Raw genomic sequence first — 26,662 nt, 5'->3', positions numbered from 1 at the left:
GTTTTTAAGGCATTAGAATCCTTTCGTTCAAATAAAAATTGTATGTATAGTGATTAACAACAGTAGGCTCTGGACTCTGCCTGGATTTCAATCCTTATTTTATCTAATACTTCTTAGTTGGGCAAGTTGCATCCCTTTTAATTTTTTATTTTTTAAAGACTATTTATTTGAGAGAGCACATGAGCAGGAGAAGAACAGAGGGAGAAGGAGAAGCAGACTCCCCACTGAGCAGGGAGCCCCAACATAGGACTCTATCCCAGGACCCTGGGATCATGACCTGAGCCAAAGGCAGCTGCCCAACCAACTGAGCCACCCAAGTGCTCTGCCTCACCTCTTCAAACCTCAATTATTTTCCTATCTATAAATGGGGATAATAACAGTTTCTATGACATAGATTGTTTTGAAGAATAGTTAGAATAATCTGTATAAAGGGCTTACTGCTTGGTAAACAGTGTGTTAGCTGTTTTTATCATTATTACCAAGAGCCCTGTACCTGAAACAGGCGAGAGCAGAGTTAATCTGGTTGAAACATGAATGAGAAGACCAGAACCACATTCTCTTGGCTTCTTCACCAGGTCACTGTCACTGAGGTCCCTGTAAGCTATATGTGTGGAACATCTAGCGATTTGTAAAGCTCTGTTTGAAAACCCCTAATCTGGTCTAGTGTTCTTATTTTATGGATGAGGTAATACCGAGTCCGCATTCCCAGATTTCTTATATGATGTGGTTTCCTGAACAACTCCTTTATCAACCATGTCGGTCTCCTCTGGACACACTGTAGTTGGTCTGTATCTCTAGTGAAGTATTCTAGCTATGTTAGCTATGGTCTGCCTTGGGCAGGGAACTATTACCATTCTTTGTTCTAACTTTACATATCTAAGATTACATTAGTCCCATTGATAGCCATACTCTACCATCCAACTTACAATCTCCTACAATACCTAAGACTTTTCTATTTATTCTAATGATAAACTGTCTCCTTTATAATGTACTAATATGTTCGTTCCCCCCCCCCTTTTTTTTTGAACCTGGTTATGGTTTACAACACTGTTTAACAGATGAGGAACTTGAGGCTTAGAGAGTGGAAGTGATATGGCCAGTCACATTGCAATTGTAGCTTATTCTGGACAGAAAACTTATATTCTCTGTTGTAGACACTATGCTTATTTACATAGCCTTTGCTTCTTTGACAGTTTTCCACATGTGGTGAGTCAGGCCTCAATTTGCCATTTGTCTAACCAGTAGTTTATTTTGAGGTTTTAGGGCTAGCTTTAGAAATGTTGACTACAATTTATAATTTATAAAGCTGAAGACATTAAAGGGCAAACAAAAAGACATGAAAGGGCAAACCTCAAAGAAATAACATCCTCTCCTCAGCTGAGATGTGCTCATTTATCCACTCATCAAACAATTTTCTACTGGATATCTACCATATGTAGTTTGCACACTACCTTGAGAGTAGTGGATGAGGGGCATGGGGCGAAGGCAAAGGGACAGTAAGCAGGCACCGACAGTAGTTCAAGAAAAATATAAAAATGGAGATAAGGGTAGATGTTATGAAAATGGTCAGATTTTGGAATATTTTGGAGGCAGAGCCAGTAGGATTTGCTGATGAACTTGATGTGGGGTAGAAGAGAATGGAGTCGAGAATATCTCAGAGGTTTTTTGGGGTGCCTGGTGGCTCTGTCAGTAAAGCGTCAGACTCTTAGTTTCGGCTCAGGTTGTGATCTCATGGATCATGGGGCCTACATCAGGCTTCCTGCTCAGTGGGAGTCTGCTTGAGATTCTCTCCCTCTGCTGCTCTCGCTCTCTTTTTTACAAAAAGAATATCTCAAAGGTTTTTTTTTGTCTGAGCATCAGAAAAAATGGAATTTTCATTAGTTTGAATTAGAGAATGAAGAAGACTGGGAGGAGAAACTTTGGGGAGGATTAATAATTTATATTTCATACGCAGAGATACAAAATTGCAGCTTTGACAAGTGCTAAGGAGCCAATGAAGAATTTCAGTTAGAAGTATGACATATCAGACATTTTGAAAAGATCAATCTCTGGATCATATATATTAAAAAAAAAAAAAAAAAGAGCTAGCCTGAGGATCTGCAGGCAGAGGTCCTAACCATTGCTTTGTGCCCTTTGGCAAATTATGTCACCCTTCTGAGCCTCAGCTTTGAGACCTTTCAAATGGGATAGCAAGTCTTATCTTGCCTATCTCAAAAAATTGCCATGAGGATTAGCTTACATGGACAATAAGAAAACATACTGAAAAGAATTTATTACTATGCAGTGGTGGTAATATTCATACATATCACACACGTCCAAGGGCATTGTTAGGCAGAGAGATTCAAGACCTGCAGCCACATGATGACCTTTCTCTCCTTTCTGAAATGCCCTTCTTTCCTCTCATGCACACTTAGCCTCTTTTCTCAAACTTAGCTCAAAATCCACCATTTCTGGGAAATGGTGATTGACCATACTTACTTCTTTTTGCATTCCTTTGTTTTCCTGCAATGGCATTTTCTTGTTTTCCTTGATCACTGTCCCCCAAGACTGGCCTTAGATGGTGGGTGGTTTGGATCTCTCTAGTTAAAGGATTTTAAGCTTGTGAAAGTGAGGACTAGTCTCTCATTCCATTTCATTTGTGATATGACAAGCAGTAGGCACCGATTGTCAGGTGACCACTCTGGCAAAGATCATTTCCATTCCTTCATGGTTTGGGATTTAGTAGGTTAAAAATTTTTGAGGTGAAGGAGGGACCTTTAATCTAGTGGCCTTTCTGGCTTATTTTTGTAGAATAAAACTTAAATTCAGCATTTGGGATTCAATATAGGATCCCCCCCTAGTCTATATTATCAATCTTTAAAGTTTTGAAACATACCTAAATTTATAAAAAAGTTACAAGTACAGCTCTTTCTCAGTCACTGGGACCCATGCTTAGGTACAGATGGGAGAGTAGAGCCAACTCAATAGTGGTCAGGAGCTGGGTTTGTCACAAAACCTATGTGGCTGGGGCATCTGGGTAGATCAGTGGGTTAAAGCCTCCGCCTTCGGCTCAGGTCATGATCTCAGGGTCCTGGGATCGAGTCCCACATCATCGGGCTCTCTGCTCAGCATGGAACCTGCTTCTTCCTCTCTCTGCCTGCCTCTCTGCCTACTTGGGATCTCTGTCTGTCAAATAAAAACAAAAAACAAAAAAACACCAAAAAAACCTATGTGGCTCCATGGAGATCCTCTAGGAAATGCCCTCAATCGAGAGCTGAAACTGATTAGCAAGTATGGGCTCTGGAACAAATGTGAGGTCTGGAGGGTTAACTTGACTCTGGCCAAGATCCATAAGGCTGCCTAGGAGCTGCTTATGCACATCTCTATTTGAAGGTAACACTTGCTGCAACAATTCATCTGTATCCAGGTGCTGGATGAGGGCAAGATAAAGGTCCTTCAATCTAGAGTCATCTTTATTTGACTTTCAGGACCTCAACATTCTATCTTTTCAGTCTTACAGCCCACCAAATGTAGCTTAAGGTCTAAACTGAATTGGTTTGCTCTTTAATTTTATATCAAATGATGGAGATTTTTAAAAATTTCACAAATATTTCAACAGGGACCTCCCAAAGAGTTTGTAGTTTAAAATTCTTATGAAGTAAGAATTTTTTTGAAACTGCAAATATGACTATCACTCAAGTAAGGATACAGGTAATTTAACTGCATGAGAATAGGCAGAACACATAGCACAAAATATAGTCCTTAAGTCAAATATGTGTGACTTAATGAAAAACCACCAGCAGTAGTTGAAAATATTACTTGGGATTGGTATTGGCCTGTAGACTGGTGTGTGCTTTTCCACTTCTGTATCTAAGCTAATTAATGTTGTTCCCATCTCCCTGAGTTGGTCTGTTCCTTATTTGAGCCAGTCTAAATCCTGCTTATGCTTTCATAACCATCTGAAATGCCATCTTCTTTGTGAAGGTTTTCCCAATTCTCCCTTTCCAACCCTATTTCTTGTTCTCAGCCAGAATGAATAATAAAACCTATATCTAGAAAGCACATTTACTGAAATAGTTCCCTCATTTACCGTCGAAGCACCTGAGGCCCAGAGAAGTAAAATAATTTGTGAAAGCTTTCATGTTTTAAGAAGTAGCAAAGCTTGGGGCGCCTGGGTGGCTCAGTGGGTTAAAGCCTCTGCCTTCAGCTCAGGTCATGATCCCATGATCCCAGGATCCTGGGTTCGAGCCCCACATCGGGCTCTCTGCTCAGCAGGGAACCTGCTTCCTCCTCTCTCTCTCTCTGCCTGCCTCTCTGCCTACTTGTGATCTCTGTCAAATAAATAAATAAAATCTTTAAAAAAAAAAAAAAAAGAAGTAGCAAAGCTTGACTTGAAACCCAGTTTTCCCGAGCTCTTGCCCCTGTCCATTCATTTCCCTGTCATTGCAGTATTCCTGCCCAGGGGCTGAGAGAGCTTCATCTGGAGCTGAAAATGGCCCTAAAAGAATAGCATGGCTGAATTTGATCACTTAAAATTGGGCCAGACCCTGGAGGAACCCAGGACATAGCTGAACAGTATGAACTTTATACATTAGGGAACTTGTGATAATAAAGGATCTGAGAGCGCTGCCCTTATTCACTTGTTAATACTGGTATCTCACTGTAGTTTTGGTTGGCATTTCGCTAGTGATTAGTGATCTTTGATGTGCTTATTGGCAATGTGTATGTCTTCTTTGGGGAATCGTCTATCCAAGCCCTCTGCCCATTTTTTAATTGTGTTGTTTTTGTTGTTATTGATCTTTAGGAGTTTTTTATATATTTTGGATATTAATCCCTTGTGAGATACATGATTTGCCAATCTTTTCTCCCATGCTGGGGGTTGCCTTTTTATCATGGGGATAGTGTTTTTTGATACACAAAATTTTAAAACTTTTATCAAGTCCAATGTCTATTTTTTCTTTTGTTTTCTGTGTTTATGGGGTCATAGCTGAGAAATCATTGCCAAACCAGCGTCATGAAATTTTTATCTTATGTTTTCTTCTAAGAATTTTATTGTTTTAGGTATTAAATTTAGGTCCTTGATTCACTTTGAGTTAATTTTTGTATATGCTTTTAGGTAAGGATCCAACTTATAGATAGCTATGCTCCATGGACAATCTACTAGCTTCTAGCAGCAGGTTTTTCTTTTTTCTAAGATTTTATTTATTTATTTGATAGAGAGAGAAATCACAAGCCGGCAGAGAGGCAGGCAGAGAGAGAGGGGGAAGCAGGCTCCCTGCTGAGCAGTGAGCCAGATGTGTGGCCTGATCCTAAGACCTTGAGATCATGACCTGAGTCGAAGGCAGAGGCTCAACCCACTGAGGCCCTCAGGTGCTCCTAGCAGCAGGCTTTTAAAAAAATTAGTGTATAGATATTTATGATATGTGCCAGGCATATATTAGGTGCTTAGACATAGCAATAAAAAAAAAGAGATCTGGTCCTTATCCTCATGGAGCTCACATTCTGGGAGGGTGGGGCAAGATTTTTGCCAGTGAGCTGTAATTTTATTTAGGAAGAAAATGTTGGAGACAGTGTATTTTGCCTTATTTCTGCGAATGGGGGTCATGTCTCTAGGAACAAATGACTATACAAGTCCTTCTGTGACACTTGAGCACTGCCAAGGATTGTGAAGGTAGACATATGTAGGCATCCTTGCCAGAGGTTTTAGGTCTTTGAGGAAGTTCTCAGGATGTTGAAGAGACTGTGGTATGCATGATCTTGACCATGGGCTAAAGCTCAAAGCAGATGAGAGTCTCCTTTACTCCTTCTCATAGTGTTCCTGGAGATTCTTAGAAAAGAGGCTTCTTGGGATGCCTGGGTGGCTCAGTGGGTTAAAGCTTCTGCCTTCGGCTCAGGTCATGATCCCAAGGTCCTGGGATCCAGCCCCGAATCAAGCTCTCTGCTCAGCAGGGAGCCTGCTTCCCCCCTCCCACCCTCCCCACCTCTCTGCCTACTTATGATCTCTGTCTGTCAAATAAATAAATTAAAAAAAAAAAAAAAGAAAAGAAGAGAGTCTTCTCTATGTCCATTTGGATACATTCCAAATTGGTGTAGTTGAACCAACACTAGCCTGGAAGTCAGAAACCTGAAACCTAGTTATAGATTTTCCTCAATCCCACCGTTAGCCTTGGCAAGCCACTTCCTCTGGATTTCTTGGATCTTTAAAATGGGGATAATTATACCTGCTCTAAGTATTGCTAAAGTAACTGTGAGGATCAGGTAAAAAATTATCCTCTAATGTAATTTTATTCCATACCCATGTGAGGGATTAGCTGAATTCTTATTTAAGCTATAGAGATACCATGTGAGACAGGCAGGTCAGGTTTTATTACTTTTTTTAAAAAAGACTTTATTTATTTATTTAAGACGGCGGGGGGGGGGGGGGAGAGAGAGAGAGCACGAGCATGCAAGCATGAGCAGGGGGAGGGGTAGAGGGAAGGGAGAGGTGATCTCAACCAGACTCCATGCTGAGTGCAGACCCCAATATGGGGCTCGATCCCATGATCCTGAGATCATGACCCGAGCCACCCAGGTGCCCCTTACTTTTATTTGATTTACTTCTATTTGTCTCTATCTCGGCTAACTTCGTTCTTTCCCCTGTCCCCTGCCTGCTATGTTACTTAAACCTCTTTTCTCTGCAACTGCCTTTTAGGGTCCATTCTCCTGCCTCTGAAAGGAAGTAATGAGAATCGAGGAGTCTAAGATACATAAGAAATTATCCAGTCTAATACCAGTCTTCTCCCTCCTCCCCTCTAATACTTTATGGAGAAGGAAACTGAGGCTCAGAGAGAGGGGAAATTTTGTGTAAATTCATACATTGAATTAGGGGTAAACAACAAATCTAGGTCTGGTGACTCCAAATAATTATCTGAGGATCTTGTTAATAATCCAGATTCCTGGACCCTACCAGCCTATCAAATCAGAATCTCCAAAGGATAAGACTTCCAACTTGTATTTTTATATCCTCTTCAGATGTGGTGGGCAGTGGCATTTGTTTATTTGTTTATTTGTTTTGTTTTATTTTGGAGAGAGAGAACATGAGCAGAAGGGGCAGAAGGAGAGGGAGAGAGAATCTCAAGCAGACTCCATGGTGCGTGAGGAGCTCATGGAGTTCAACATGGGGCTTGATCTCATGACCTTGAGATCACAACCTAAGCCATAACCAAGAGTTGGATGCTTAACTAACTGTGCCACCCAGGTGCTCCAGAAAAATAATTTTGTAGATTAGTGGTCTTAAACTTTAAAAATTATATACCTAAAAGAGTTTTGAAAAATTACTTAACTCTTTACACATTTTAAAGTTCACATCTAAACATTATCATAAGATAAAATAATTGCAAAAAAAAAAAAGGGGGCACCTGGGTGGCTTAGTTGGTTAAGTGTCTCCTTTCAACTATGGTCAAGATCCCAGGGTCCTGGGATCAAGCCCCATCTCCGGTTCCTTGCTCAGCAGGGAGCCTGCTTCTCCCTCTCTCTCCGACCCTCTCCTGGGCTCGTGTGCATGCACTCGAATGCGTGTGTGCTCTCTCTCACAAATAAATCTTTAAAAAAGTAATAACTGCAAAAAATCTAATTTCCAATGTGTTTTATATTGTATACATGTATATATTTCATATGTCTTTCTTGAAAGCTTGGAACTGCAAATTTAGCTCATATTATCTATAGAAAATGTCCTCCATATAACCTAATTTGCATAGCAAATTCTCACTGCTAACAATCAGCCAAATGAGATTTACTTTGTTAGAAAATGCCCAACTTCTTTTTCAAGTAAAATACATATAACTATTTAACTTCTGAATTATAATTCTAAGACAAATAAGGCAAGTAGTGTTACCATGAGTTTGTCACCTGGATAAATTAAAATGTTACTCCTTTCAGCATAGATTTCTTAAGAAAGCTCTCTGATTTGCTCTCTTGGAAGCCTTTTCCTCTGAGGTTACAGTTCTCAAATTGTCCCTATGGCACTCTGGAAGGTTTTTTTTTTTTTTTTTTTTTTTTTTTTTTTAACCTTGGTGTGGTATAGATAAAATGTTGGATGAGAGAGAGATGGCATTTAAAAATTTTTTTATTTTTAGTTTTAAAAGATTTTATTTATTTGAGGGAGAGAGGGAGAGAGAGAGAGTGCACAGGCAGGGGGAGGGGTAGAGGGAGAAGAAAACTCCTTGCTGAGCAGGGAGTCCAAGGTGGGGCTCGAGACTCAATCCCAGGACCCCAGGATCATGACCTGAGCCAAAGGCCCACAAGGCACCCCATTTTTTTTTTTTTTAAATAATGTGGGAGAAGTATATTTGTGAAGGAGAAAGTGAGAAAGGAGAACCAACGCAGACAGATCAGTGTTAGGAAAGATTACATATCGAAGTTGAGAATCTGGACACTTTTAAAACTTTTCCTGCTCAACTACCCATAGGAATAGGGTACCCTACCATGAAAACTAATGATTTCAACCATGCTATTTACCGAAATAACAAAGAACCATTGTAATAAATATTTTTGCATGTGTCAAAATTGAGACACCTGATGTACATATAAAACAGTGTCCTTGGCTGTTCCTTCCACTTTCTTTTTCTGCTCTAGGCATATTTCTGTTTTAGGCAATGTGCCAAATGCTGTGATAATAAAGGATCTGAGAGGACTGCCCTCATTCCCTTGTTTTGGGAAAGACTAGCAAGGGGCACAGTATGGAAGGAATGAGTGTATATGATTTCCCTCCTGGAAGTAGGTATGTAAGCAGTGGGAAAGGGTTACCTTCTATACTGACCTAGGTCTGCCTTGTCAACAGAGAAGAGTTGCAGAATCCAATTGGCACCAAAGCCACCTAGGCCGAGGGGAACAGGCACAAGGTTCCTGGATCAAAGCCTGAAAACAGCTGGCATGAGGACAGGATGCAATAATAGCCTAGATTGCAAAGCACAAGTCCCACAACCTGAACCTTAACTCCAGGGGCTTATTGCCATCTCTCCCATGGCAGAGTCCAGAACTGAGCCCAGTTTTAGGGGCTCAGGAAGTTTTTCTTGATATTTCTCCAAATCCCATTCTGTGAGTTTTACATTCTTCTCCCTCTTCTCCCTCTATGTCTGCCATTTCCCCCTGCCTGTCTAGCATCTGTCTACTTTGTTTGTATCCTCTATAATCCCCTTTCTTTCCATGTTTCCTCACTCTGATTAGCCTGGATCTGGCTGGTCATATGAGCAGAGAACCTCATCATTCATTCATTCATTCATTCATTCTTGTACCCATTTATTTCACAATTATGTATAAGGTACCCACTGTGTGTCACATTATATGCTAAGCACTGAGGAGGAAAAAGATAAAAATATGTCTTGTCTGCCTTTAAGGAACTTACAGTCCAGTGAAGTAAATAGATGCATACATATGACTATAACGTTAAAATAAATTAGTGCCAGGGGCGCCTGGGTGGCTCAGTGGGTTAAGCCTCTGCCTTCGGCTCAGGTCATGATCTCAGGGTCCTGGGATCGAGTCCCACATCGGGCTCTCTGCTCAGCAGGGAACCTGCTTCCTCCTCTCTCTCTGTCTGCCTCTCTGCCTGCTTGTGATCTCTGTCTGTCAAATAAATAAATAAAATCTTAAAAAAAATAATAATAAATAAATAAATAAATAAATAAATTAGTGCCAAATATTTAGGCAAATAGGAAGAGAATGAATGAGTGAATGAATGAACAGTATGAATGAATGAATAAATGAATAGTGCTAAGAGGCAAACTTTCTGGAAAGGAAGATTTGCAAAGATGTCTGTTTTTCCAGATGAATCTGTCTGTTGTTGCAATTCTAATCAAAATCACAAAATTTTAAAATTTGAGGTACAATTCATACCATGCATCCTACCTAATTTAAGTGTAAAAGTTAATGATTTTTGGTATAGTCACAGAGTTGTGCAATCCCTTCATGACCTATTTTATTTTATTTATTTTTTAAATATTTTCTTTATTTATTTGACATAGAGAGAAATTACAAGTAGGGAGAGTGGCAGGGAGAGGGAGTAGCAGGCTCCTGCTGAGTAGAGAGCTTGACACGGAGCTCGATCCCAGGACCTTGGGATCATAACCAGAGCCGAAGGCAGGCACCCTAGACTGAGCCATGCAGGCACCCTCGTCACATCCAATTTTAGAACATTTTCACCACGGAAAAAGAAACCCCATATTCATTAGCAGTCATTCCTCATTTTCCTCCAACTTTGCCCACTGTAGCCCTGGGCAACCACTAATCTGTTTTCTGTCTCTATGGCTTTGACTATTCTGGACATTCCATATAAGTGGAATCATACAACATGTGGCCTTTTTTTCTAGCTTCTTTTACTTACCATAATCTTTTAAAGGTTCCCAAGTGCCATACCATGTATCAGTTCTTCATTCCTTTTTTTATTTTTCATTTTCTATTATTATTTTTAAAAAACTTTATGTATTTGACAGAGAGAGAGACAGCGAGAGAGGAAACACAAGCCGGGGCAGTGGGAGAGGGAGAAGCAGGCTTTCTGCTGAGCAAGGAGCCTGATGCAGGCTTGATCCTAGGATGCTGGGATCGTGACCTGAGCTGATGATAGATGCTTAATGACTGAGCACCCGGGTGCCCCTACTTCATTACTTTAAAAAAAATTATTTATTATTTCTTAAAATAGATTTTTCATTAACATATGTATTATTTGTTTCAGTGGTACAGGTCTGTGATTCATCAGTCTTACATAATACATAGCACTCACCATAACACACACCTCTCCAGTGTCCATCACCCAGCCTCCTCATCCTTCCCATCGCCCTCCACTCCAGCAACCGTTTGTTTCCTGAGATTAAGAATCTCTTATGGTTTATCTCTCTCTCTCTGGTTTCATCTTGTTTCATTTTTTCCTCTCTTCCCTGTGATCCTCTGCCTTGTTTCTCAAATTACACATATCAGTAAGATCATATGATAATTGTCTTTCCCTGATTGATTTAATGTTTCATTCCTTTTTAAGCTAGATAATATTCCAGTGTATAGATATACCACATTTTATTTATCCATTCTTCAGTTAATGGATATCTGGATTGTTTTCTCTTTTTAATATCATGAATAATGCTGCTATGAACATTTGTGTACAAGCTTTTCAGGTGTATATGTTTTTAATTCTCTTGGGTGACTCTAAGTACTTGGGTGACTCTAAGTTAAAATCCATCCTTGGTGGACTTCCAACTCTATAGTTCTCAGGACAGCTGCACTTTGATTTTCTTCCTAATGCTAATTCTGGCTTTGGAAAAAAAAAAAAAATCCTTTTGGAGGCCATGTCATTTAGGAGGAGACTACCTAGCCTAGACATTTATTTATTTATTTATTTATTTATTTATTTATTTTTTACCTAGACTAGACATTTAGATAGTATGACTAGAAACAGGTGACTACTAATATTTAAAATAATTAAAATTAGGGGCGCCTGGGTGGCTCAGTGGGTTAAGCCTCTGCCTTCAGCTCAGGTCATGGTCTCAGGGTCCTGGGATCGAGCCCCACATCGGGCTCTCTACTCAGCGGGGAGCCTGCTTCCCTTCCTCTCTCTCTCTGCCTGCCTCTCTGCCTACTTGTGATCTCTCTCTGTCAAATAAATAAATAAAATCTTTAAAAAAAAATAAAAAAATAAAAATAAATTAAATAATTAAAATTAAATAAACATTTAGTTCTGCCATATTTCAAGTGTTCAGTAGCTATATGTAGCTAGTGGCTACTATGTTAGATAGCACTGCTTTAGAATAATGGAGCTACTAATGTGTTAAGTGACCTTGAGGCCATCACTTCCCATCTGTGTATTAGGTTTCTCATCTGTAAATAAGGGTAGTGGACATTGAAAGCCCTGTCCTCCTCTGGCATCCTAAGTGATTTATGATTTAGTTATTGGGGTGTTCCTCCTCTTACCTCCTCCTCCAGCCCTTCTCCTTCTTCACTGTGACTAGGGCAGGAGTACCCAGAGGGAACATTAGTCTTGCTAATTGGTAAAGTTATGTTGCTCCCACTCCCTCTTCCCTTGGTGAAAGGGAAAGTGACTTGAGGGCATACCTTCATCTGAGTGCCTTACATTTGTGCAGCGCTTTATGGATCAGAGAACACATTATTTCACATGTTTTCTTAATTTTACATAATCAAAGAATCTCAAAGTTGGTAGAGCCTTAAAGGTCATCTCAAACTTCAGAAAACATGAATCACGTGGGTTGCTTATAAAATGAGAATTTTAAGGTCCCCATTCCCTGGAGAAGGATCTAGTAGGTATCAGGGTTTCCCTGGCCCAGTCTGTATAATCCTATTCAGCAGCTCTTTGGGGAGTTTGCATTATTAACACTGTGTGATCATGCCTTGAGACACATTGGCCTTGCTTGATTGGTCCCAGCCATGTCTTGGAGTCTGCTCTTTAGTATCCCTGGAAATCCTAGATTCTATGTATCTCCAGAGTTAGGAAGCTCCTGAAGGAATACCTTCTATCATTGGACAGTTCTGACAGAAAGGCTTTCCTTATACAGAAATCTCCCAATTGACCCACCTCTTCGATTTATAGTTACGTAACACTAGTCTGCTTCTTTCCCATAATAATTCTTAAGGTTCATTCATTTATTCAGCAAATATTTACTGAGCACTGACTATATACAGGTTTCTTTGCAAGGCATTGGGGATTCAGCAATGAACAATACCAATTCGGTCTGTGTGAAACATAGTCTAGTAGGAGAGATGGACAATTAGAAAAATAAATAATAATACAATTATAGCTTGAGAAAAATGCTATGAAAAAAATAAGCAGGGGCGCCTGGGTGGCTCAGTTGTTAAGCGTCTGCCTTCAGCTCAGGTCATGATCCCGGGGTCCTGAGATCGAGCCCCGCATTGGCTCCCTGCTTGGCGGGAGGCCTGCTTCTCCCTTTCCTACTCCACCTGCTTGTGCACTCTCCCTCTCTCTCTCTCTGTGTCAAATAAATAAATAAAATCTTAAAAAAAAATAAACAGTGTTGTGTTGAAGAATAAAAGGAAGGGCTGATGCTACTTAGAGTGATCTGAAGCATGACATAGAGCAAACCTTTTGAAAAACTGGGGGAAGAACATGGCATATTCTATCAGTAGGAAGGCTAATAATGTGTTTGGAGTCTATTGAGCAAAAATGGGACAATAGGACAAGAAGAGCTAGAGAAGATACAAGGCATAGGAGAAGTTTGGATTTTCTTCTACATGTAATGAAAACCACTAAAGGATTTTAAGCAGGAGGTGTTACAATTTTTAATAGATTATTCCAGATGATGTATGGATTGGAAGAGGGTAAGAATGAAGTAGGAGACCAGTTTGGGACCATTGTGGTCATCTAAGCAAGAGATGAAGGTGGCCTGAACCAGAGTAGAAGCAACAAAGATACAGATACTGCTGTCACGTATCTCAGTATCTTCTCTTCTCCAGGCTAAACAGCTCAGTTCAATGTGTCCTCTCAAAATAGGTTTGACTGCTTCTCTCATCTGGGTTTTTCTCCTCTAGAAGGCCTAAGCCACCAGGTTAGATCCTGCCCTCTGTTTCTGTGAAGAAACTAGCTTTTCCCACCTATTTTCCCCCCAGCTCTTTCCTCCTGTCCTGTGTTTTACTTCTCTGCTAGTCTAGGGAACTAAAATCTCCAATACAGTAACTGTCCCTCATATAAAAGGGGAGTCCCAGTCTTCCCAGTCATTAATCAGTTATTAGGTTTTCTATGGTTCAACCATGAACCTAAAGTACTTACTGTGCCAACTGAGGTTGGAGGAGTTTGAGAGGAAGAGGACATGATCCTGCCCTTCAAGAACCCAAGGTGTAATGGGAAATATAAAGCCACAATAAATGTAAAAAAGATAGTACTGATAGATCATAAGGAAAGTGAGATCTTTTGTGCCACAAACCACCATGTGACCTTGAGCACCTTAAATGGCCTCTTTGGATCTCTTTGGAGTTTGGAGACTAAACTGAATGTTCTTTAAAAATTTTTTTTTTTAATTTTTTAAAAGATTTTATTTATTTATTTGACAGAGAGAGAGAGATCACAAGTAGGCAGAGAGGCAGGCAAAGAGAGAGGGGGAAGCAGGCTCCCCGCTGAGCAGAGTGCCCGATGGGGGGCTCCATCCCAGGACCCTTAGATCATGACCTGAGCCGAAGGCAGAGGCTTAACCCACTGAGCCACCCAGGCGCCCCTCTTTTAAAAATTCTTTTTTTTTTTTTTTAAGATTTTATCTATTTATTTGACACAGAGAGAGATCAGAAGTAGGCAGAGGCAGGCAGAGAGAGAGGAGGAAGCAGGCTCCCTGCTGAGCAGAGAGCCCGATGCGGGGCTCGATTCCAGAGGCTTAACCCACTGAGCCACCCAGGCGCCCCTCTTTTAAAAATTCTTAACATACATCCAGGGTACTTGGGTGGCTCAGTCTGTTAAGTGCCTGCCTTCGGCTCAGGTCATGATCCCAGGGTCCTGAGATTGAGTCCCGGCATCAGGCTCCTTGCTCAGCAGGGAGCCTGCTTCTCCCTCTGCCTGCCACTCCCCGTTCTTGTACTCTTGCTCTCTCGCATGCCCTTTCTCTCTGGCAAATAAATAAATAAAATCTTTTAAAAATTTTTCTCAAAATCCTAGAGGGCTTGGGAGCTTGTAGTAGGCTAGTATTCTGTTTACCTCCTTCTCCTAATGAGCCAGGGGCCCCAGCTTGGTGTGTATGTCAGAGAAAGAAGACACTGGAAGAAGTAAAGTGCCTATATCAATAATGCATAGCTTGAGCCCAGAGCCTGGGAGAGGAATGTACACTGTGGGGTGTGTGTGTGTGTGTGTGTGTGTGTGTGTGTGTGTGTAACGAGAAGTGGGCTCAAGTAAGCAGTTCTTAAATAGGTTTGTGCTTATCTGTTCCTGTATACCTTCTATGTACCAGGCTCTATTCTAGGTTCTAGGGATGTATTAGTGAACAAGACAGACAAATTCTCTGTTACCATGGAGCTTATATTCCAATAAAAGACACAGCTAATATATAAGCAAATAAAACACATGAGATAATTTCAAATAATGGACAGTTATGTGAAGCAAATAAAACAATGATTTGCTAGTGTTTTGGGAGGGGCAAGCTGTGCACATAGATGGGTACATAAGTATGGTGCATGTACTTGCAGATAGGCCCGTGTTTGAGTCTTAGGTCCATATGTTTCTCCTTATTTGTGCCTCTGTGTACAAATGGGCAGCTTTTATGTGTACAGTGTTTTATATATTAGTATATGTGATTTTATGCTTTCAAGTACACATAGGTGAGCTGGTATGTGGTACACATATGGGGATATGTGTGCAGGGGTGTGTGGTATATGTTGGCTTTTAGCTGTAATGAGATGCTCTGAAGTTTCTGTGGCACTTCTCAGTGGGCCAGTTAAGGAAATGGCTTTTTGCCTCTGGCATTCAGGGCCATTTGCCAGCTTCCTCTCTCTGTGTTCCTTCTCACTTTAGAGAGCTCTCTGTGCTTGGCTTCTCTTAGTCTTAGGAAGCTAAGCCAACGAGAGGATAGTAACTGACTCATCAAGCCAGGAGCTGGAAAGAGGCTGATAATCTTCTGTGTAACCTCCAAAGCCCAGTTTCCCTGCTAGTCCCTGTCCTTCACACTGTGAGGCAAAAGAGTTGTGCCTTGAAATGAGAAGACCTGAAGATCTATTCTTGGCTCTTCCACTAATTATTTGACCTTGGCCAAGCTACTACATCTTTCTGGGTTTTAGTTACCTCTTTCTTGAGTACTCTGGGTAGTAAGAAAAGAGAGGGAGAGCAATGGCCTGCAGTGTTTAGGGAGGGCTATGTGGTTTTGGTGCCAGAAGGTAAGGGGAAGGGATACTGAGCAGAGGCAATGGCATGATCCCAAAGTGTGTAGGAAGCCAGGAGGAACCCACTTAAAATAAAATTCAAACTTCTTACCAATACTACAAGGCCCTATGTGATCTGGCTGCTGCTTAACTCTCATTCTTACCTTTCTTCTTGTTCACTATGCTCCAGCCATTCTGGCTTCCTTACTGATCTTTGAATAGGCCAAACTCTTTACTGCCTCATGGCCTTTCCAAATTTCTGCCCAGGATACCCTTCTCAAGAATTCATATGGTAGACTACTTCTCATTACTTGGGTCTTTTAGCTCAAGCATCACTTTCCCAGGGGGAGGCCTTCTGGGACCATTATTTAAAGTAGTTGTCCTCTGATGTTTATTAATATTTAAAATGTACATATCCTTTGACCCAACAGTTTTATTTCTTGTAATTCGTCCTACAGGTATATTTGCAAGTGAGTAAAATGACATTTGAATAAAGATATTCATTGAAGCATTTATTTGTTAGATAAACTATGGCACATACAAACTGTGGAACATTATGCAGATGACAAAGAAAAAGAAACGGCACTATAAGTCTTAATGAAGAATTATATCAAGATATATTAAATTTTTTAAAAAGCAAGATGACTGAGCTCTATACTTAAGATTCATATAGTTTATTGGATGTACATTATACTCAATAAAAAAACACTATACACAATGGTGTGTATTGTATACCATCATTTGTATAGAAAAACCAAAAATATGTAAACATAAATACATATATGTAATGCTTCTGTAATAGGCCTGTCCGTGGGACATCTCTTTCCTACCTCTTCCCATCCATGCTTGGTTGGGGACTGTGAGGTGCTTATCTCTCTTCTGAAAAGTAATAAAATTCAGTTTTTTGAATTTGGTTTTTAAATTTCCATCTTCAGCAATATCCGAAGGATCTTATGAAAGATGCTAACAGTGTAATCTTCTTCCAAAGTGATTATCTTGGTCAGTCCACAATAGTTCTGTTGCTCTACACCCTCCAACCACTCCTAAGTGGTCCTGTCTGCATATTGACTATTTCTGGAAAGTTACACAATATGGAATGAACAGTGGTTGCCAGTTGGCAGGGTGATTGGGGACTAGGGGTGGGAGGGACACTTCTCATTACATATCTTTTGTTGTGGTACCATTTGTATATATGTAATATATATATTATATATAATCATATATATAATATATATTATATATTATATAATCAATCATATATATTATATAATATTATAATAATTATATAAATATATAAATATGTTTATATAAATATATAAATAAACATATTTATATATTTATATAATTATATTATATAATTATATATAATCATGTTATATAATAATATATATTATATAATCATATATATAATCATATATTATATATATATTATATATAATCATAAAATTGAAAAAAACCACCAGGGGCCATTAAATATTCACATATAGTCATGAAAGTTCCTTAAAATGTCTTTTTAAAAAGTATTTCCAGGGGTGCCTGGGTGGCTCAGTGGGTTAAACCTCTGCCTTTGGCTCAGGTCTTGGTCTCAGGGTCCTGGGATTGAGCCTCATATCAGGCTCTCTACTCAGTGGGGAGCCTGCTTCCCCCTCTCTCTCTGCCTGCCTCTCTGCCTACTTGTGATCTCTTTCTCTGTCAAATAAAAAAAAAAAATCTTTAAAAAAAATCTTTAATAAAAAAATAATAAAGTATTTCTAATTAATCACTCATTCTATCATTCGTTATATCCTTCATAATGCTTATATTTGTTACTTGTATAATTTTTGTACTGTCATTGGAATATAAACTCCATGTTGTCAGGGATCTTGCTTGTTTTGTTCATCGGTGCCTTATTTCTATACATGTATATAGCACATAGTAGTTGTTGAGTAAGCCGATGTGGAGGAAACTAGACTGAAATCTAGGAAGGAATGGGAGGCAAAGTTGAGGAGGTAGACAGAGATAAGATGATAAAAGTGTAGTGATTCTGGAACTTTTTTAGAGAAGGGAAGAAGGAAGGGGTAGAGGGAGAGGGAAAGAAAGAATCTTAGGCAGGCTTCCTGCCTGGTGTGGAACCCGATAACATAGGGGTCAGTCTCACAACCAGGAGATTATGACCTGAGCCAAAATCAAGAGTTGGACGCTTAACGGACTGAGCCACCCAGTCACCACTGAAACTTTAAATTTGTATCAGAATCACCAACTGAGGGCGCCTGGGTGGCTCAGTTGGTTAAGCCTCTGCCTTCGGCTCAGGTCATGATCTCAGGGTCCTGGGATCGAGTCCCGCATCGGGCTCTCTGCTCAGCGGGGAGCCTGCTTCCCTCTCTCTCTCTGCCTGCCTCTCTGTCTACTTGTGATCTTTCTCTGTCAAATAAATAAATAAAATCTTAAAAAAAAAAAAAAGAAGAGCTAGTGCTCTTCTAACATTATAAAAAAAAAAAAAAGAATCACCAACTGAGGGGCGCCTGGGTGGTGCAGTTAGTTGATCATCTGACTCTTGGTTTTGGCTCAGGTTGTGATCTCGGGGTTATGAGATCAAGCCCTGCGTCGGCTCCACACTAAGTGCAGAGTCTGCTTGAGATTCGCTCTCCCTCTAACTGCCCTGCTTATGCTCTTTCTCTCTCTCTAAAATAGATAAATAAATCTTAAAAAATAAAAAAGAATCACCAACTGAATCTTTATACCAGCTTGTAATAAAGAGGTAGATTCTTGGACTCTGTGATTCTGATTCAGTAGGTCTGAGTTAGGGGTCAGGAATCTACATTTTAATAAGTTCCCCTGGGTGCAAGTGATCTGGAGCCCCCACTTTGAATAACACCAGTGCAGTCTTGACACTGTGCTCAGGAAGAAATACATCTGTGGTATCATTTCTCCTTAATACATCCCTAGGATGGAAGAGAAGGGACCATCATCCCATTTTAGAAACCTAATGAGGTTCACAGATGGACACTGCATCTTCCAATGACACACAGCTTGTATATAAAATACACTTTAAAAGACCAAAGTGTCTGACCAGTCAGTTCAAGGTGTGACGGCAGACAGCTCACCCTCACAGGACATTCATAAGGAGCTTTGGTGTTCCTGAATGGCTATTATGACTGTTCCTATTTTTTGCTTGGGGGAAGATGTTATATTCCCTAATGACTGACTCTTTCTGATATATCTCAGGGAGGGCAATGAACCAGAGGAGACCACCCAGATCACATATCGTGAGCTTCTGGTCCAAGTGTGTCGATGCAGCAATGTTCTCCAAAAACAGGGTGAGTGTTGGGAGTGTAAGAAGGGGACTGCAGGGTCCTGCCTTGGGGTATCTGAGGACTTGGGGGAAGTAGACAAGGAATGGAAGGAATATGGTATAGGGGAACAGAAAAGGTCAGCCGTTGGGGGGCAGTAGCTTAATGAGAAGGAGCAAGTAGCAGCAGGAAGGGTCCATGGTCCATGATCTGTGTCCTTTATTTGCAGGCATTCGGAAGGGTGACCGAGTGGCCATCTACATGCCCATGATACCGGAGCTTGTCGTGGCCATGCTGGCGTGTGCCCGCCTTGGGGCTCTGCACTCCATTGTGGTAGGAATTTGGACTGGAAAAAGAGACCTAGAGGAGGGTAGGGCTCTGGAGAAGTAGGTTAGGCCTGGATGATGGAGGATCTTAAGAATCAGACGAAGGAGTTTAGAATGTTTGGGTCATAGGTTCCATATCAGCTATCCAGTTTCTTCTAGGACCATAGCTTAGAAACCCTGAAGGTTTTATGAGTGTCTCCTTTCCTTGTTTACTTAATTCCTAGGTCCTCTTCTCCTTCAGTCTTTCTTCCTTTTCCTAGTTTGCAGGCTTCTCTGCAGAGTCTCTATGTGAACGGATCCTGGATTCCAGTTGCAGCCTTCTTATCACTACAGGTGACTAATTCTCACCCCTTCCCCAAAACCGCCATACCCGAAGTTTTGGTCTCTCATCGGCTAGTTGGTATTTGCGACTGCTCAGCATATAGGGTAGGGACTACCTGCCCTTACTCCTGATTCCACCTCACCTGGCCCTCTGTCAGCTCAAATCAACTGGAAGAGCTAGAGCCAAGAGGCCTACCTCAGGAAGGGCTCAATGAACATTGTGCTCACTAGGGATAAGGGGCTGGGAGTGTGGTGCCTTCCTAAGGCCTGGAATGTCTGTTGCTCCCCAAAGATGCCTTCTACAGGGGGGAAAAGCTTGTGAACCTGAAGGAGCTGGCTGATGAGGCCCTGGAGAAGTGTCGGGAGAAGTAAGTGTGTTTGGCTGGTTGGCTACCGCTCTGGGTCAGCAATTCCCCAGTACCAGATTCCCTTTGTCCCCTCTATCTTAGATGGACGTGGGTGGGTCTTGCCAAATTCTCTTTTGAGCCAACCAGCCTACCACTTCAGGTTTTTCCATCTTCTAGGGGTTTCCAAGTGAGATGCTGCATTGTGGTCAAGCACCTGGGGCGGGCGGAGCTGGGCACAGGTGACTCTCCCAGCCAATCCCCCCCCATTAAGAGGCCATGCCCGGATGTGCAGGTGAGTCTGGTACTGCTCTGCTTTCCTTTGGGCTCAGATTTCTCCCTCTTCCTGCCCAGGAGGTTCTTGCTGTGCTTCTTTGCTTCCTTATCATAACACTTAGACGATCTGGGAGCAATCCTAGGAATGCTTCCTCTGGCAGAGCTGGTAGGGAGCTGGGGGACTTTGACCTTGAATGTCATTAGGGAGCCCCCCGTATCTTGGGAACTTAGTATGAGTCTCCCTTAGACTTTAAGGGAGACTCCGTGCTAGTTGGGGTGTCCTGATGGGTACAAGGGATCCCCAGGGCTTGGGCTTAGGTTAGAAATGGGCCGACTTACTCAACTATACTTTAATTAAAAAAGAAAGAAAGAAAGAAAGAAAGAAAGAAAGGAAGGAAGGAAGGAAAGAAAGGAAAGAAAGGAAAGAAAGGAAAGAAAGAAAGAAAGAAAGAAAGAAAGAAAGAAAGAAAGGAAGAAAGGAAGAAAGAAATGGGATGATTTGGGTGACTATGTGTACTGGTCTCTGTCTTGGGGTGGGCTACCTGTATGGTCCCACCGTGGAAGGATCAGGATTTGGCCCTCACGATAGTGGAAATGGTGGAAAAGCCCAAAGGTCTAAAGGGCATGAAGAATGAAAGCTCCAGGGTCCAGAAGGACAAAGGTTCCTGAGATTTGTGACTTGAGGGGCCCTGAGGGATCACAGAGCTAGAGAGGCTATAGTCTAGCCTAGGGAGGTTGTGGAGACGCCACTCAGCATTAGGGGTTCTGAGTGTATAGAGGTTGGGGACAAGATCAGGAAAATGTAGGCTGGGAGGGGAGCCTAAAGTAAAGGAGGCAGCAGATGCTTGGGACATGCTGACCCTTCCCTCCCACTCCCCTATACCCAGACCCTGCTCACCACCCTTTCCGTGGGCTCTTAACAGGGTAAGCTGAAAGAGAAACCCAAGCGCATCTGGCCCCAGGTATCCACCTCTGCACTGCCTTGGGTACTGCTGCTCTGCGTGCTTGTCTGTGTTTCCGTCTGCTCTTTGCCTGTTTTCCCCATTGAGGTGGCTGCCAGACCTAATTCCTTTCTTTCTGCCCCTGGGTCCTCTGCCATCTAAGTTACTCTGAAGGGTCATGAAACAAAATGCCTGTTGCTACCCCTCCGAACTGGCATAGAGCATGGATCTCAGAGAGGTGGCAACAGGCATCCCATTGCACTCCTGCTATTCAGAACCTTTGTGGGAGAGAAGACCAAGTGACTTGTCAGAAAGTTTTTACTATGTATGTAGCTGGGGCAGAGCCCTAGGAGATAGGAGGAGAGTGAGTAGAGGAGGGACAGAACTTGGACCTTGGGAATTCACCATCAAGTTGGGGAGTTATATATGTATTACAAATGAAAAACCTCAGTTTTATATAGGATAACAGGGAAGATTCCTAAATACATTTAAATACATTTATATATTACTTTGGGATTTATAAACTGCACATAAACTCTGATATAATTAAGTGCTAGATTGAATAAAATTTACTTTGTAGGTGTTCCTAAGATGTGAGATTTCTAAGTGGGGACTCAAAGCAGGTTAGACTAGCAAAAGGCTGGGCTTGGAGTCCAGAGAATGATTTTTAGCTGTATGTCCTCAAATAAGTTATTTCTCCTCTCTGAATTTCAGTTACCTTATCAGCAGTGGAGAGATGATAATACATGCTTAAAAGGAAACCCCTTCCTTTATTAAAACAAAACATAAAACCCATTGTTCCTCTGAATTTTACCATTCTCATAGGCTATCTTACTCTAAATCTTCTATGGTTAATCTCTTCAGCTAATGGTAAATATAATCCTTTTTCTCTGTTCTCATAGCATGGTGGAGACAGCTCTGATTCCCAGGGGACATTATTTTCCTTTTAAAAGTCAGGCAGAGACCGAAGACATTTCTCTTGAAAGATGTAACAAGCTCAGCGGTTAGAGTGTAGACTCTAGAGCCAGACTACCTGGGTTCAAATCCTAGCTCTGTCACCTGCTACTATGGAAGCTTGGACAAGCTACTTAAGCTCTCTTGCCTCAGTTTCTCCATCTGTAGAATAAGGATAATAACTGTAACCTACCTGATAGGGTTTTGTCAGTATATATAAGGTTTTTGTCACGTAGTAACTGCTCTATAAATGTTAGCTTTTATTGCTTTTAACATAACAGGCAGCCTGGAATTTCTAAAAGGGAAACCAGAAAAGAAATAAACTCCTATAATTGTTAATTATAGGCCACAGACTCCTGGATTTTTGTTTCTTGGAAGTGAAAATAATCAGTTATCAAAAAACCAAAGACCATAAGAATAGGGTTACAAAGTCCAGGTTTGTCTGATAATTGCTGTCAAAGCTACAGAAATCTTGAGAGAGCTCCACATCCCATCATTCTTAAGCATTCTTTAAGGTAGGGCCCGGCACAATTTGGAGGTACTCTCCTCCATCATGTCACCTGTGGGCTTCCTCATTATCTCACACCTGGCAATTGCCCTCTGTGAAGCTATCCTGGTCCAAAGACAAAGGCCAAATCAGTTCTTATTTCGGTAAAGTAAAATCTTCTTGGTTCAAAGCTGTGGGCCTTTATAAACACACACCCAATTCAGAACCAATGTCTGCACCTCTAATTGAACTCACCCTGCTTTCTGGTGCTGGTTATCAGTTCCACACCTGGGGTACTGGCCCTTCTCACCCACATATTCACAAAGGAAACAATTTTATAAGATTACGAGAATCCCCTCATTGCCACAGTATAACTATGCTTTGCCCTTATATGTACTTAGTGCCTTTTCTATGACAATTCAAACCAGTACTGTAGACCATTTGCCCAAAGCAATATTGACACTCTTCTGCTTAAATACATTAAGGCCCTCATCTCAAGTAGATCATTTGGCAGGAAAAAAAAAGTATCCCTGTGTCAATGTATATGTACACCCATATGGTTATTCCACTAAAAAAATAGAGTATGTTTTAGTGTTTTCTCTTTCTTGCCTTTCTTTTTCTTCTTCTTTTTTTTTTTTTAATGGTGCCCACACTTGGTTTGGACTTGTCACTTTTTTTTTTTAAGACTTTATTTATTTTAGGGCGCCTGGGTGGCTCAGTGGGTTAAAGCCTCTGCCTTCGGCTCAGGTCATGATCCCAGGGTCCTGGGATCGAGCCCTGCATCGGGCTGTCTGCTCCGCAGGGAGCCTGCTTCCTCTTCTCTCTCTCTCTCTACCTGCCTCTCTGCCTACTTGTGATCTCTGTCTGTCAAATAAATAAATAAAATCTTTAAAAAAAAAAAGACTTTATTTATTTTAGAGAGAGAGAGAGCCTGTAAGTGGGCGGCGGGGGGGGGGGGGGGGGGTTGGGAGATGGGGAGAATCTTCAAGCAGGCTCCACGCTGAGCCCGACGTGGGGCTCAATCTCAATCCCTCAGCCCATGAGATGATGACCCGAGGCAAAACCAAGAGTCTGATGCTTAACCAACTTAACCACCCAGGCTCCCCTGGGCTTGTCATTCTTACGATGTTTATGTGCCAGATACTTCAGATTCTCTAAAGTAAGGGGCAAATAGTACAGAAAGAGGAGAGTGGTTGGAGAGTCACTTTGTAATTTATCAAGGTATGTGTTTAACACTTTGGGGCTTTTTAACCAAATATCTACCCAATAAGTGAGTATATAGCCATATAATGGGAGTAGGGTGTTTCTCTTACATTATCCTGTCTACCTGCCAGCCAGGGCCATTGAGCATACAATAAGCTAATGAATATAAAGGGCTTTGTAACATCTAAAGCAAACCCAGACAGTTCCTATTTCCACACCCTTGAATTTATTTCCCAGAGGAGTTCAGTGGAACCGAACTAAATTCTGTCCTTTCTGTCATTCGTCAGTCTTTCCCACCCCACAGGACAATTTGAGGTATGATATTTTTCAGGTAATGCCTTTGTCTTTCGATGTTCTCCAAATCCTGTGAGACCATTAAGGAAAGATCGACTATCCTCATTTTAAAAACAACAGATTTGAGGTAAAGTGCCTTGCCCAAGGACCTATACAGGTAGAAAGTGGCAGAACTGGGATTGAGATCCAGCACAATTTTTGGAGACATTCAGGGAATCCCACCTTCCCTCAGCACAGAGTAGACTCTGAAAACTGCCTGTTCAAAAAGGTGATAAAACTAGGAAAGTAAAATAGTTTCAAGGAGAGGTTAGAAAAATTTCAGGATGATATAAAAGTAGTTATCAAAGATACTCTAGTATAGGGGGGGCCTCCCTCTACTGGGAGAAGAAGTCCATATTGGTCCTTTTCCACCACCTTAAAGCAGGGTTTCTGCTGAATGGAACTTTAAGCAACTATTTCTATGGGAAACCCATTGGTACCAGTGGTGTGAAAGTAGGGGCGGAGTTAGGGTAGGAACCTGCAGATATGGATGAGGTCTAGACATTCAGGAAAAGGTGCTTGGACCAAAAGCTGTTGACTCTTCTCAATACTAACAGGGCTAGGTGCCCGCTTCACCTGCAGGCTCTGACTAATTTTGCATTTCTGAATTGGGTGGTGTCCGCATCCCTGCTGATAAGCCACTAGTACCATAAGTACATACGTTTGTATGTAGGCCTGTGTGTGCATATTCATTCACCCCCAAAAATTTAGAGTGTGTATTGAGTGCCAGGCACTTTGCTAGGTATTGGGGATAAAGAAAAAAAAATAAAAGAAATAAAGAAAAAGACTCCCCACAATCTAGTTGGGGAGATAGTAATTAAGCAAACGACTTCTGTATAGGAAGAAAATAGGGTGTAATGGTCAAGAATAATAGCAAGGGTGAGGGCGGGTTTAGGAATCTACCAGATACTGTTCAGGGAAGGCCCTTCAATGAAGGTGACATTTAAGCTAAGAACTAAAGGATGAGAAGGGACCAACCAAGGTGTCCTCCTCAGCCTGAGGCTACATAAGGGGAGCTCTGGAGCCGAGTGTGAGGAGTACCCAGGAAGCCTGCTATTCTGCCCCTGTTCTCTGTCACATTCACCCTCACATTTCTCCTCCGCCTCCCAGCACCTCCACCTGGCAGTACTTCTCCAGCTCCTGGTGCCAGGTAGGTATATCTGGGCTCCTGTCTTGAGCTGTTCACGGTTCTTCCCTGCCCATTCCTGTCTTCCTAACCCTGCAGATCTCCTGGAACCAAGGGGTTGACTTGTGGTGGCATGAACTCATGCAAGAGGCAGAGGATGCGTGTGAGCCTGAATGGTGTGACGCTGAGGACCCACTCTTCATCCTATACACCAGTGGTTCCACAGGCAAACCCAAGGCAAGTGTGCATATGTGTGCGTGTGTGTGTACTGTGTAGGGTTTAGAAGTGAATTTCTGTTCGTGTGTATGAGAGTATTTCAGGTGGCTCAGAAATACCATCTTAGGGCGTGGATACGAATGATGACTTTACATGTGTATCGTGTGTGAGATGGGAACATGGAGAAAAGGGGATAGGAGATGGATGCTATAAAAGGGGGACTGGCAGGGCCAGAATCCATGAAGAGGATCTTCCTCTAGCTCTGCCCAGCCTACATTTGGTGGTCTGTGGGGGTGAGCCCAAGTCCCCAAGCTAAGGCCCTATTCTTCCTGCAGGGTGTGGTACATACTATTGGAGGCTACATGCTCTATGTGGCTACGACCTTCAAGTACGTGTTTGACTTCCACGCGGAGGATGTGTTCTGGTGCACAGCAGACATTGGCTGGATCACCGGCCATTCCTACGTCACCTATGGGCCACTGGCCAATGGTGCCACCAGTGTTTTGGTGAGAAGGGAGCTGGGACCCATGGCTGCTTGGCCTACTTAGGGGAGGACAAGATGATCCTGGGTGACAGTCTCCCAAGGCCACTTGGTCTAGGGACACAGGGACTTACACAATGACCTGTTCCCTGGAGAAAGAGGAATTCTGAGGGGTTGTATATACTGAGTGGGAAGGTCTGTTGGCTTGTCTGTAAGGGAGTGAAGACATGGGTGTATCAGGGCAAAATACTGAGCCTGGGGCTATGACAGAGGAAGTAAGGGACTGTTGGGAAGGACTGGGAATGACCAACCTTCACTGGGGTCAGTTTGAGGGGATTCCCACATACCCGGATGTGAGCCGCCTGTGGAGCATCGTGGACAAGTACAAGGTGACCAAGTTCTACACAGCACCCACGGCTATCCGCCTGCTTATGAAGTTTGGAGATGAGCCTGTCAACCGGTGAGACCCCCTCCCCAGCTGCTGCCCCATGGGTGTCCCTCAGAGCTAGGTGCTGGCCTCTGTGTACAGTCTTTTCCATTCCATTGTTCAACTCTTTGGCCTAGAATAGGGCAACGGGCAG

At 42.0% G+C, this 26,662-nt stretch overlaps 1 protein-coding gene and 1 long non-coding RNA gene across 3 annotated transcripts in view; both read left to right on the top strand.

The window, feature by feature from the left end:
• Positions 1 to 26,662, top strand: part of ACSS2 (acyl-CoA synthetase short chain family member 2) — a 47,455-nt gene that overhangs the window by 14,639 nt on the left and 6,154 nt on the right. The window contains exons 3-11 of one of the 2 annotated variants that reach the window (XM_032858817.1): positions 19,009 to 19,100; positions 19,303 to 19,406; positions 19,660 to 19,732; positions 20,013 to 20,088; positions 20,245 to 20,359; positions 21,264 to 21,302; positions 25,484 to 25,621; positions 25,936 to 26,106; positions 26,408 to 26,541. In XM_032858817.1, the coding sequence (XP_032714708.1) occupies positions 19,009 to 19,100; positions 19,303 to 19,406; positions 19,660 to 19,732; positions 20,013 to 20,088; positions 20,245 to 20,359; positions 21,264 to 21,302; positions 25,484 to 25,621; positions 25,936 to 26,106; positions 26,408 to 26,541 (942 nt within the window). The remainder of the gene's footprint in view (positions 1 to 19,008; positions 19,101 to 19,302; positions 19,407 to 19,659; positions 19,733 to 20,012; positions 20,089 to 20,244; positions 20,360 to 21,263; positions 21,303 to 25,483; positions 25,622 to 25,935; positions 26,107 to 26,407; positions 26,542 to 26,662) is intronic. The other variant, XM_032858818.1, reaches the window with a different exon arrangement.
• Positions 284 to 4,626, top strand: LOC116868485. Its single transcript, XR_004382849.1, has 2 exons — positions 284 to 784; positions 4,429 to 4,626. It is a non-coding gene; the product is annotated as an uncharacterized LOC116868485 (long non-coding RNA).

Source organism: Lontra canadensis, unplaced genomic scaffold, assembly GCF_010015895.1.
Source record: "Lontra canadensis isolate GAN:19392208 unplaced genomic scaffold, GSC_riverotter_1.0 scaffold16, whole genome shotgun sequence".
Taxonomy (NCBI): Eukaryota; Metazoa; Chordata; class Mammalia; order Carnivora; family Mustelidae; genus Lontra; species Lontra canadensis.
The sequence above is the reverse complement of the archived record's forward strand: the minus strand, read 5'-3'. Positions and strand labels throughout refer to the sequence as shown.